The sequence below is a fragment of the Electrona antarctica genome (genome assembly GCF_951216825.1).
Source record: "Electrona antarctica genome assembly, chromosome: 19".
In the NCBI taxonomy this organism is placed as follows: domain Eukaryota; kingdom Metazoa; phylum Chordata; class Actinopteri; order Myctophiformes; family Myctophidae; genus Electrona; species Electrona antarctica.
In genome coordinates this window covers 109,291-121,377 of record NC_136800.1, presented here as the reverse complement: position 1 = coordinate 121,377, position 12,087 = coordinate 109,291, and the positions used below count along the sequence as shown (strand labels likewise).

Below are 12,087 nucleotides of genomic sequence, written 5' to 3'. Positions count from 1 at the left end.
GACATTTAGTTTAACCCATTTAGACCTGAGGACGATTCTTAAAAAATGTCTTCTAAATCCTGAAAGTTTTCTGATAAACGTCATGTTTCTACGTCAGTGGTTCTCAAAGTTTTTCATGTCAAGGACCCCCAGAATTATCTGTATTTGGCCGCCCACCCCCATCTGAAAATATGTTCTTCTAGGGACCCCCCTCCCGAAGCAAAGATTTTAGTTAAAAACGTTCACTCTGAAAGAATATATATTCGAAAGATTTGCCCCACATTTTCACGTTTTTTCAAAAATGGCAGACCTACAAGTGCTATGAACATGTAGATCTGCTATTTTTCAACAGCCAAAGCATAACGTAATGCTTAAAACACCAGAAAGGGGGTTCCCGCCCAAAATTGAAACATAAGGGTGAATAGTGTGCGATTAAACTTTGTTAATGTCTTTCAGTTGGAAAATCAGTTACTTTTAGCAACGGACACATGTCATACGACAAAGTATACAAGGCTTAACTATATCCATTCAACATTCAACAATGTGTGTTTGAATGCTGCCTGGTTCCGTGGTACCAAAACGTTCTTAGATTAATATTACAATGTAGACTCCATGGATTTGAATCATTTATTCCAAATTGAAATACTGGGGTCACTTTAAGGCCATCTTAACAGTGGCTGGATATTTATCACCCTTTTTTTTTTTTTGACCCGAAATACGTTTTTATACCATGTTTTGCTAATTAGCATGCACAGATATGAAGCGGTATATAGCACGAGTGAACCCTAACTCATCCAGACTACATTTCCATACTCCATTAATTACCTTCTGTCCTTGGTGTTCATGTTTAGTGTAGTTTATTGGTCATTTAAAAAGAAACACCTTATACAATGTATTCGGTTTTTTTGTTGACCAAAAGGGAGTGTTGGCAGAAGCCTCAGCTTATAATGCCTGCCCTTTTAATATTCAAAATGGCTATAAAGTATGAAAATACAACAAAAAACAAGAGTCACAAACGATGTGCTTCTGAAAGAAAACACACTGACTGTGTTAAACTGATTTGGTTACAATGTGCATGGTTCTAATTGGAAGTAATACTGTAGCTACAACATGTTTAGAAGATAGTCTTGTGACTTATATAAAGGTCTGTATTTTGGATTTTGCGCTTTGTCCCGCTTTTCTCTGTGTGATCTCGAGCATTACTCATTTAGGGATTGTTATTTTGTGTTAATCTGTTTCGATATCATTGGGGTGGGGTGGGGCGAGGGGGAAACAATAAAGTCAGTTTCTTTTTGCTCATTTCAGGTGTTGTCCCATTGTCTTTTGAAATGGTTGTAGTAGTACTTCCAACTCAAGTATACATGATGTGAACATGCAAGGTTCATCAATATCAGACTTTTTTTTGGCTGTTTTGTTTAGTAACAATTGTAGAAATATTAGGCCTTTAGTTGTCGAACGTACTAATCATGTATGTTTAAGACCATTTTTCAGAAATATGCATTTACTACATTTATATTGTAAAACAACTTTCTGATGGCTAATACAATGGATAATATGCCTCAAATAACCGCCAGGCTAGCTGTCTGAGTGAGATGGACACTTGACGCTATACCACCAGCAGGTGGTAGTGTTGACTGTAGTGTTGACTGACAACGTGTGGTACAGTGTTGTTTTTGGCAGCAAAATTAGATTTTACTTTCAGTCAGTCTTTTGAATAGTTTTCATTTAGTTTGTCACATTTTAGTCACCTGGAATGTTTTAGTGTTTGTAGAATTAGTCGACTAAAACTAGACTGTTGATTTAGTCGAACAAAATGTGTTTTGGTGTCATGACAACTGCGACGAAGTTGTGAGCTTGTAGATCGGCTATTTTCAGCATGCAGCCAAGTGTAAAATGACTTGCACTGGATCGCTTGTCCACTAGTCCCTTCCTAACATTTTAGTCTAGTTTTTATTTGTTGACGAAATTATCAATATAGCCAGTCTCAGTTTTAGTCGTCATAGCTTAGTTTTAATTTAGTTTCCATTCCGTTTTCGTCAGTGGAAAAAGGTAGTCGATGAACATTTTTCGTCTTAGTTTTAGTCGACGAAAACAACACTGGTATGGCATTGGTGCGGTAGGTAGCCTACTGGTAGCCAGGGCGACTCAAGCGCAGCTGCAGCCAACCAACCAACCGGAGAGTGTCGCGCGCTCCTCGTGCTTCTGCTGCTGTCAGTGAGGAATTTAAACCAGAGACAAAGTAGTACTCTATAGTAGCTGATCTGCGATCATAGACGACAAGAAGCAGGCGCAAAGCTAAGCGCAGCCGAGGTTTCAAAAAGAAACTGACCCTGACAGAAAAGAAAGGACCCTGCCAGCTGCTTAATGACAATAATGAACGATGGATGAGACTGCTAGCTGCTGCAGTCACTTTTGACAGCGATCGAGACGAGACCGTGACCGTTCTGACACGGACTGAACTCAAGTGGTGACCCAAGTCTGGACGTTTTTTCTTTCTTGTCAATATTCGTGTCTGTTTGTTTGCAAAGCGCTGTTTTTTGTCAAATGGCAAAATAGCGCTTTGCAGTAAAAAACACAAAAAAAATCCCCGTGGAGAATTAATTGGGTAGGCATCCGGATCCGGACTGGGAACGATTCGAACAACAGAAGATCGGTTGGGACAGCAGCAGCAGCAGTAACAACATCAGGCAGGCATCAGAGTGATCGCAAAAAAAGGGGAATTCTCCTAAACAATCAGGAGGAAGCAACAACCAAATCAAAGCATTTCTTGTACATCGAAATGGGGTGAGTGTCGGGCACATTTTGAACTTCACTAGATTGTCTACTAATCTGACTTGATATGTGTGGACGAGCGAAGTTTTTCTTTTACAAAAGCAGCCTGCCCAGTGTTGTGCATTTGGTAGCCTACAGTTATGCCACGAGGGGACACGACCTACCTTCTTTTTGTCTAATTTTCCGAAGATCTATGTTGTGCGGATAACCAACCTATAAGTGATGCATGGTGTGTGTCTCTCTCTCTTCTCTTCCATAGAAAAGAAGTCTCATTCTCCGTGTAAGATGTTTTCTCACCACAGAGAAAGGTAAGCAACATGCATTTAAACTCATTATCCTCCTTGTCTCGTTCTCTTTAAAACACATAGGGCTATTTTGAACACTTTTTGCTGTTGCCCTTGTGACCTTGGGATGTGAACCAGTCTCACATGAGCACAGATAGGATGTGGTGTGTGTGTGTGTGTGTGTGTGTGTGTGTGTGTTTTCAATTGGGAAAATCAGCGTTTGGCTTTTAAGACTAATAATTAATATTACGGTATAAAACTAATACTTAACTATTTATGTTAATATTATATTTAGCAGAGTACCCTCAGGCGGTAATAGATTAAAATTCTATACATATTTTTACATTTAACAAAATTCTATAGTTTACATTTAACATTTTCTATAGGCCGTGCCCTATACCTGTACAACATGTTTGCATTTATTTATACAGTATGGTCGTCATGGCTACTTGAGCCTTTCTAATCTTGATTTAATAGTTAAATTACTATTATTTGTCCCAGACATTAGATTGTTTGATCCATACTTAATACCCCTGTTTAGAGCTCTACCATTGCGGTTGTAATTCAGACAGTGGAGAGTAGCCTATACCAACAATTCTACTGTGTGTGCGTGTGTGTGTGCGTGCTGCGAGAGGACTCAGGGAGAGGGCTCCCGGCTCACAGGAAACAACTGGTCTCATATTAATCTTGTACCCGACTACTTCAGGGGGAAACCCTGATGGTATTCTTTAATCCATTTAGACCTACCATCGATTCTACAAATGTCTTCTAAATCCTGACAGTTGTGTGAAAAACCTCATGTTTCTATGTCGGTTGTGTTCAAAAAGTTTCATGTCAAGGACCCCCAAAACTATGTAATTGGCCGCCGACCCCCATCTGAAAATATGTTGTTCCAGGGACCCCCCCCCCCCCCCCCCCCCCAGAAGCAAAGATTTGAGTTAACATGTTCACTCTGTAATAATATATATTCAAAGATTTGCGCCACATTTTCACGTTTTTTCAAAAATAGCAGACCTACAAACTCATAGCGCGCCACTCAGTGGCGCGCTATGAGCTTGTAGATCTGCTATTTTTCAATAGCTAAATTATAACGATGTTTAAAACACCAAAAGGCTAGAGCTCTGTTGCAGCTTTTGTTGATCCTGTTTGTATGTGAAGTTCAAATGAATTGTAAGTCAACGGTGAATGGCCGCACACACAGACACAATATCTTGTCTGCCAATTGTACTGTAATTACGGGTTAACCGTACAATTCATAACTGTACGAGCATTAGACCCCCTTTCCACCGGTTGGTTCCCAATGGGAACCGGTTCAGTTCTTTTTGGTTCTTTATAGTCCATGAGACAGAGCTCCAACATTGGTGGGGAAAAACTAGACCTATATTAAATTGTTTATAGGATCAATACAAGTAAATGAATACATGATAACCCTTCCACAGTAGTAGCTTTTTCATATTTTCGATTATTTTGCACATTTTCCTACATAATGACTCATTTGCATATTTAAAAATCACACCCGTGTGAACTGAGTGGTGTAAGGTCTTATATAGCCTGATCAGCTCTGATCTGACGTAATGTCTGACGTAATGAAATCACACCCGTGTGAACTGGGTGACCATAGCAACCATGCTCATTTTTTGAGCACAGACAGACAGACAGACACGTAAACTAACAAAGCCAGTTGTAGGAGTGGTTTACACCACTCAAAAATGTAAAATTTGTAATACAAAAAATAATTGTCTTCGTGTAAGTACTCAACTTCGGAAGTTTCATGGTGATAACAATCTAATATAGGTATGGTTTTGATAACGTGTTCCTTTCCACGCGCTACGTCCAACCAGGGAAACTCCCCCCTGTCAGGTGTAAAGGAGCAACTTGGACACTCATGCATGAAGGAAGCATGAGTTCAAGTCCATTGCTCTCCCCATGCCCCCCCATATATGGGGACTAGGTTGGCGGAGGGTGTGTAGAGCCCAGGATCACATTAGATAATTGACACAGGGGTGAAAAAAGGGTTACAAAAAATGGGATACAAATTATAAGAGAAAAAAAAGGTATGGTTTTGCACACTCAATTCATAATTAACGTTCCAATTTTGGAGCTCTGGCTCATGGACTAAAAACCAAAAAGAACTGAACCGGTTCCCATTGGGAACCAACCAGTGGAAAATGGTCCTTAGTGTAATGGTACACTGTAGATATGACACATGACAAGGCTGTTTGATCCTAAGGTGCTGGCTGGGCTGTCATCTAATCATCAGGCCTTGTTATGCTTAGAAACACCCCATTAAAACCCATTTAGACCCGAGTACGATTCTACAAATGTCTTCTAAATCCTGACAGTTTTCTGAAAAACCCCATGTTTCGTTCTTAAACATTTTCATGTCAAGGACCCCCAAATATATATATATGTAATTGGTCCGCCGACCCTCATCTGAAAATATGTTGTTCCAGGAACCCCCCCCCCCCCCCCCAGAAGCAAAGATTTGAGTTAAAAACGTTCACTCGGAGAGAATATATTCAAAGATTTGCACTACATTTTTTTCAAAAATAGCAGACCTACAAGCTCGTAGCGGTAGAGCTTGTAGATCTGCTATTTTGTCAATAGCTAAAGTATAACATAATGCTTAAAACACCAAAAGGGGTTCCCGCCCAAAATGGGTTAAGCCCCCGGAGGCTGTGCATCCATCCATCCATCCACTGGGGATGAAGGGTGGCTTGCTGAAAACTCTTCAAAGTGAGACCACAATCCACTTAATGGGACATTTCACCGCTGGGAAGAATTTGTAGTAGTTTGTACTAACTAGAAGTATTTGTAGTAGATGACGGTAGCACAATTTTAAATTTGCACCCTATATGGCCAGAAAAGTCTGTGTGTTTGACTAGGGTTTGACTGCATTGCTGAATTCTTACAATGACCATGATGCTTTAGTGCACTCCCCCTCCTTGTGGAGGGGGGGGGGGGGGGGGGGGGGGGGGGGGGGGGTTACATGGAGGTGTGACTTTGTAGTCCAGGAAGTAAGTGACACCGCATTTTCATGAAAAAAAAAAATATTACACACACAAAAAACCCCATGAAAGTGTTTTAATGTGTCATCATCATCATTAAAATAAGCTCTGGTTGCAAAAGGGGTGAAGTGGCCCTTTAACCCTGTATCCTCACACACACACACACACACACACACACACACACACTACTGGCCGGACCCTGCCGCAGGTGACCGCATGATGTTCTATTCCCATTCTGTCACATGTTCGGGTGAACCTGAACAGGTTCCTCAGGTCTGCGAGTGTGCAGCGTGCCCTCGGGGCACTCGGGGAATGTAATGGGAGCTAAAAGAGGCAGATCTAAATGTGCCTGGGGCGTCCCGTCGGCTCCTGTGCTGCAAGGTGATCCCAGCAGGATGGAGGGCGTGCGGCGCTGCTGCCAAATATCCAGGGTAGACGACCCGACCCCGCTAATTCAGACCCCGGGCAAGGTTGAAACATGTCCCCTGACCTGACCCTGCCTATATATAATGGAATAACTTTATAAAGTCCCTCTTGGTCAGCCCTCATCGGCATGGCACAATGAAGCAAACTACTCCATACAGGTTGAATTTGTGTCGTTGGTGAAGCGGGTGATGCTTCGTTGTGATCCGTATTGGTTTTGAAATGCAACTGCCATTTTCTTTTTTTAAATAGGATTTTCTGCCTTTTATTGATAGTATCAAGTGAAGAGAGACAGGAAAGAGGGAGAGAGAGAGAAGGGGAGAGAACACGCAGAAAAGGTTGTCATGAATGGGACTCGAACACGCAACGCGCTGTCAGGCCAGAGCCTATATGTGGCATGCGCCTGGACCACTAGGCCAGCGGGCGCCCTGTTGAATGAGTTAATGTTAAATATGAATGCAGATGTAGTCTTCTAAGAGATTACCATCTCTTTCACAGGCATCAGAAGTTATATTTTATGGGCCAGCCAAATGTCAAATTCCTACATAACCATACGTTAGTTTTTGTACACTGAATATATATATATCACCTTTGCAATCCTTTTATAATCCTTGTAATTGTCAAATCCTGATCAAAATCGGTGGGGGCTGCGGTGGCTCAGGGGTAGAGTGGCTGGATGGTAACCGCAAGGTTGCCAGTTCGAACCCTGTGGGCTCCCCCAGAGTTAGTGTCGAAGTGTGCTTGAGCAAGACACTGAACCCCTAATTGCTCCCGATGTGCTGGTTGGTGCCTTGCATGGTTTCCGCCGCCATCGGTGTATGAATGTGTGTGTGAATGGGTGAATGTAATGCACAACCTATGTAAAGCGCCTTGGATAAAGGCGCTATATAAATGCACCATTTACCACTGCATTCGATCTCAAGCTAAAATGGGCCAAAGTCAATAGGCGCTAGCTGTCGGTCACAGTGCGGTGCCCTTGTCTCCTGGCCCAGGCCAGCTCAGCCGGGCCCTACATCACTGTCTTGTGTGCCCAGCAGTGGTCCTACGGATGGACGGAGGCTGGCTTATAGCGTGAGTGAGGAGGAGGTGGGGGTTTACTGTGAGACAATGAGGAGAGTTACAACACATGAGGCTTTGTCAGACTTGAGTGGGACAGCTGTGCATCCAAATGCCACTGTTGAGTACATTGTTTGCAGAGTGGGTCCTTGGGGGGGGGGGGGGGGTGTGTGTGATGATGATCTATATCATAATCTATTAAGAAGGTACTCTGCCATACAGGATATCAATAGCTGGCCACCTCTCCTCTGTGCTGCACACTGCCTGTTTGTGTCCAACAATGTTCAAAGGGATACTGCCTGCCCTACAAAGACACAGCATTATTTAACTTGCATCTATTACTGGATTTGTGTGCCACTAAAGGGGTCAGATATAAATATACGGCGATATGGTTCTTTCAGGAACAGCCACTGCAATGCAAAAAATGCTGCATAGAAACGGGGAGTGCTCCGAGTCGAACATCTTTTGAAGAACATGAATAAAACGTGAACGTGGTCGTAGTAATGTTGTAATACTAGGGTCAATATTAATACGATTGAAATGAGGAGCTGCCTTTTTTACTCTTTTTATTTTTATTTTTTATAGGGCAGAACAAAAAAAGGACAGTTCAGCAGTGTTGTTTTTGGCAGCGAATTTAGATTTTAGTTTTAGTCCTAGTCTCTTGAATAGTTTTCACTTGGTTTTAGTCGCATTTTAGTCACCCGGAATGTTTTAGTGTTAGTCTAGTTTTAGTCGACTAAATCTACAGTTGATTTAGTCTACTAAAATGTATTTTGGCGGGCCTTGATGCCGTCGTAATGGCTGATTTTACACTTGCTGAAAATAGCCGATCTACAAGCTCACAGCGAGTCGCGCTGCGAGCTTGTATATCGGCTATTTTCAGCACGCAACCAAGTGTAAAATGACTTATACTGGATCTCTTGTCCACTAGTCCCTTCCTAACATTTTAGTCTAGTTTTTATTTGTTGACGAAATTGTCAGTATATGTAGTCTTAGTTTTAGTCATCATAGCTTAGTTTTCATTTAGTTTTCGTCGGTGAAAAAAGGTAGTCGACGAACATTTTTCGTCTTGGTTTCAGTCGACGAAAACAACACTGCAGCTCAGACATGGCAAACCTCCACCTTATGTCACTTCCAATACAAATAATTAATATGAAATAAACAAACAAAAAAAGCCATTTGAGGCAGATATTCGGACTATGTTCACACCTACGGTGAACATTACTACGGTAATTTGCCCTTTGAATGTGACAACATACTGTTGTTTTATCAGCTCTGAACAGAATGCCAATGCATTTTAAATGTATTTTCATAGTGCAGTAGAGAGAGAGAGATGCAGACTAAACTCACAACATCTAGTCTATTCCTTCTCAAACCCCTCGTGTGGCATTTTAGTTTTCTTGTGTTGGAGTATAGTCATTGACACCATATGCTGTTTCAACGGTATGCCCAATGCTTAAATTATAAAGAAACAAGCTAGTGTGTGTTGTATTGCCAAGGCCACAATCTGTGACTTCCTCTATGCTTTTATCTGTTTTTCTTGGCAAGAAGTATTTTGTTTGACATTTTGCTGACATTTGCATTTGAAGTGGGGGAGATACAGTACTGTAACACACTACGGTACATAAACCCAAATGAGAGAGAGAGAGAGAGAGAGAGAGAGAGAGAAGGGGGGGGGGAGAGATAGAGAAAGCATACGAGAGGGTTGAACTTGCACTACTGTGGCCAAAACATTTCTAGAACACCAGTGACATTGTTGCTTTGAAATATTTACCTCGTAACTAGGGTACGTTGCAGCTAAACACTAGCAGCAGCAGCAGCAGAGCGAGGGTGAATGGCATTTGGAAAGAGGGTTTTAGAGCATTTTAGTCAACTGTGATGATGTAGCTGTAGGTGGCTGAGAAATGCCAACATCTGTGGATCAATAGCCCTCAAACAAAGTCCAAGAAAGAGGGTGTGGGGGCAATTTACCATATACCGGTTATCACGATTTGAAGGAAATTACATGTGTTTTATAGAGAAGGTATCGAGTTTCAAGAAACCATTGAAAAAAACTTCAATAAGTATAGCCTAAAACACAGCTTGAACCTTGAACATTTGCTGATAAATAATAGCCTACAAGCTCACACTCACAAGCGACACATGACACAAGTTTGTAGATAAGCTATTTTCAGAGAAGAGATTTGTGGAGGTGTAGAGGGAAAAGGGAAGGGTATACCAAGCATAGATGCCTTGGCTTAGGGGACCCCGCACAATGCATTATAAGGTCTTTAGTCTTAGGGGACCCCGCACAATGCATTATAAGGTCTTTAAGTGGCTTAGGGGACCCCGCACAATGCATTATAAGGTCTTTAAGTGGCTTAGGGGACCCCGCACAATGCATTATAAGGTCTTTAAGTGGCTTAGGGGACCCCGCACAATGCATTATAAGGTCTTTAAGTGGCTTAGGGGACCCCGCACAATGCATTATAAGGTCTTTAAGTGGCTTAGGGGACCCCGCACAATGCATTATAAGGTCTTTAAGTGGCTTAGGGGACCCCGCACAATGCATTATAAGGTCTTTAAGTGGCTTAGGGGACCCCGCACAATGCATTATAAGGTCTTTAAGTCTTGGCTTAGGGGACCCCGCACAATGCATTATAAGGTCTTTAAGTGGCTTAGGGGACCCCGCACAATGCATTATAAGGTCTTTAAGTGGCTTAGGGGACCCCGCACAATGCATTATAAGGTCTTTAAGTGGCTTAGGGGACCCCGCACAATGCATTATAAGGTCTTTAAGTCTTGGCTTAGGGGACCCCGCACAATGCATTATATAGTCTTTAAGTCGTTCATGTTTTACGTGGAGCATTGCTGAAGGGAAGGGTACCAAGTGTAACCCAGCCAACATGGCAACCCGAAAATGGCAACCCATGTCAACTGTCAATCAAGACAGTATAAAGGTGACATCAGTTCCTACACTCTCCACTCCCACTTCCACCTCATTCAAGATGGCCGAAATGTTTGGCATGGCAGCAGCAGGTTCCTCTTCACTACTGTGACAACCCTTGGTTACTCTTCGGTCAGGTTTTTGTGTCCTTAAAAGGAATTCCCCTTGGATGGTTCTGGTACCGGCTGGTACCTGAACCTGGCGAGCCGACCCGGATCTCGACGCCCCCCCTTCCCTCCACAAATGTGGTAACCCTGTTCTCCACACTGGAGAGAGACTGAATCCCCCCCTAGAAACATAGGAACTCAACATGGACTCTCAAAGTCACCACCTTTAAAGGGGCCCCCATTTTGTATTTTTTGTTTTCTATAAATGTTCAAAGTTGTTAAGTTCTGTTTTTTGAGTCAATAATAATATTTCCGTTAACCTTTAACTCCAGTTTCTGCCTCCTTATTTCTCTGGTTTTCACTCACACATTGAGCTCCTTCCGAACCTGGTACTCTGGTTTATGCGCAGTCAATTCCTTTACCATATACCAACCTTTAATTAGTTATCCATTGCGCCACTTGCTACACAAGCATAGATGCCTTGGCTTAGGGGACCCCGCACAATGCATTATAATGTCTTTAAGTCATTCAATATTTTACGTGGAGCATTGCTGAAGGGTTTGTACATGGAGGGCTTTTCCAATGGGCAACCTAGGGCTGGGCGATATGACTTCAAAGTTCAAATCATGAGTATTTAAAACTTTTGCCTCGATTACAATTAATGAACAATTTTTTTTTTTTTCTTCAAATAATGAAGATAGCAGATCAGCCATTTTCACAATTTTTTGCACACCACCGTTGTACTACAAATCAGACTAATCAATGTAGTCGATAAAAAGGAAAGAATGTTTTTGATATACCGTTAAGATATTAAAATAAAAACACACCTGCTTCTCAATTATCAATGAACCTATATGAGCAAGATTAAAGGACCACGTCACCACTTATCTTCATATAATTGGTCCTCACTAATGTTCATGATAACATTTATTTTCTAACTCGGCCTGTGTTTCATAGTAGTGACATCATCGTTAGGCAGATTTTAATTAAAATAAATTGTGAGTGGACTGGTGGACGGGTTTCTGAACGGCCCACAGCCCTCCTATGAGACACAAACCGAGTAGAAAAACAATTGTGGCCTTTTATCATGAACATTATTGAGGACCAATTATATGAACTATAGAGCACCGAAGTCCTGACGTCACTGTCAGTAGAGCAGGGCGCCAGTCCACAGATTTGTGGACTTTTTATTTGCATTGTAATCCCCATAGGGGGATTTTAGATCGCCTCATATAAGAACTGTGTTTGAAAAATAAACCGATCATCCCAGCCTTTTCACTCATATGAAGAATCGACTGAAATGTACAAATATACCCAAAGTAACAAAATAAGCGTTAGAAACGAGTCAAACAACCCAGAGACTACATTTCCGGGTAGGCGGGGTGCATGGCTGCATCTGCCCGTCGCACAACATAAAATGACATGTTAATTACATTTTTTGCGGCCAAATTCAGATAATTCTGAGGGTACTTGACATGAAAAAGGTTGAGCACCACTGACATAGAAACATGGGTTTTTCAGAATACTGTCAT

At 41.9% G+C, this 12,087-nt stretch overlaps 1 protein-coding gene across 1 annotated transcript in view; it reads left to right on the top strand.

The window, feature by feature from the left end:
- Positions 1-2,030: 2,030 nt before the first annotated feature.
- Positions 2,031-12,087, top strand: part of LOC306943322 (homer protein homolog 3-like) — a 51,879-nt gene continuing 41,822 nt past the window's right edge. The window contains exons 1-2 of the mRNA XM_079529575.1: positions 2,031-2,763; positions 3,011-3,059. Coding sequence (XP_079385701.1) covers positions 3,037-3,059 — 23 coding nt within the window. The 5' untranslated portion in view covers positions 2,031-2,763; positions 3,011-3,036. The remainder of the gene's footprint in view (positions 2,764-3,010; positions 3,060-12,087) is intronic.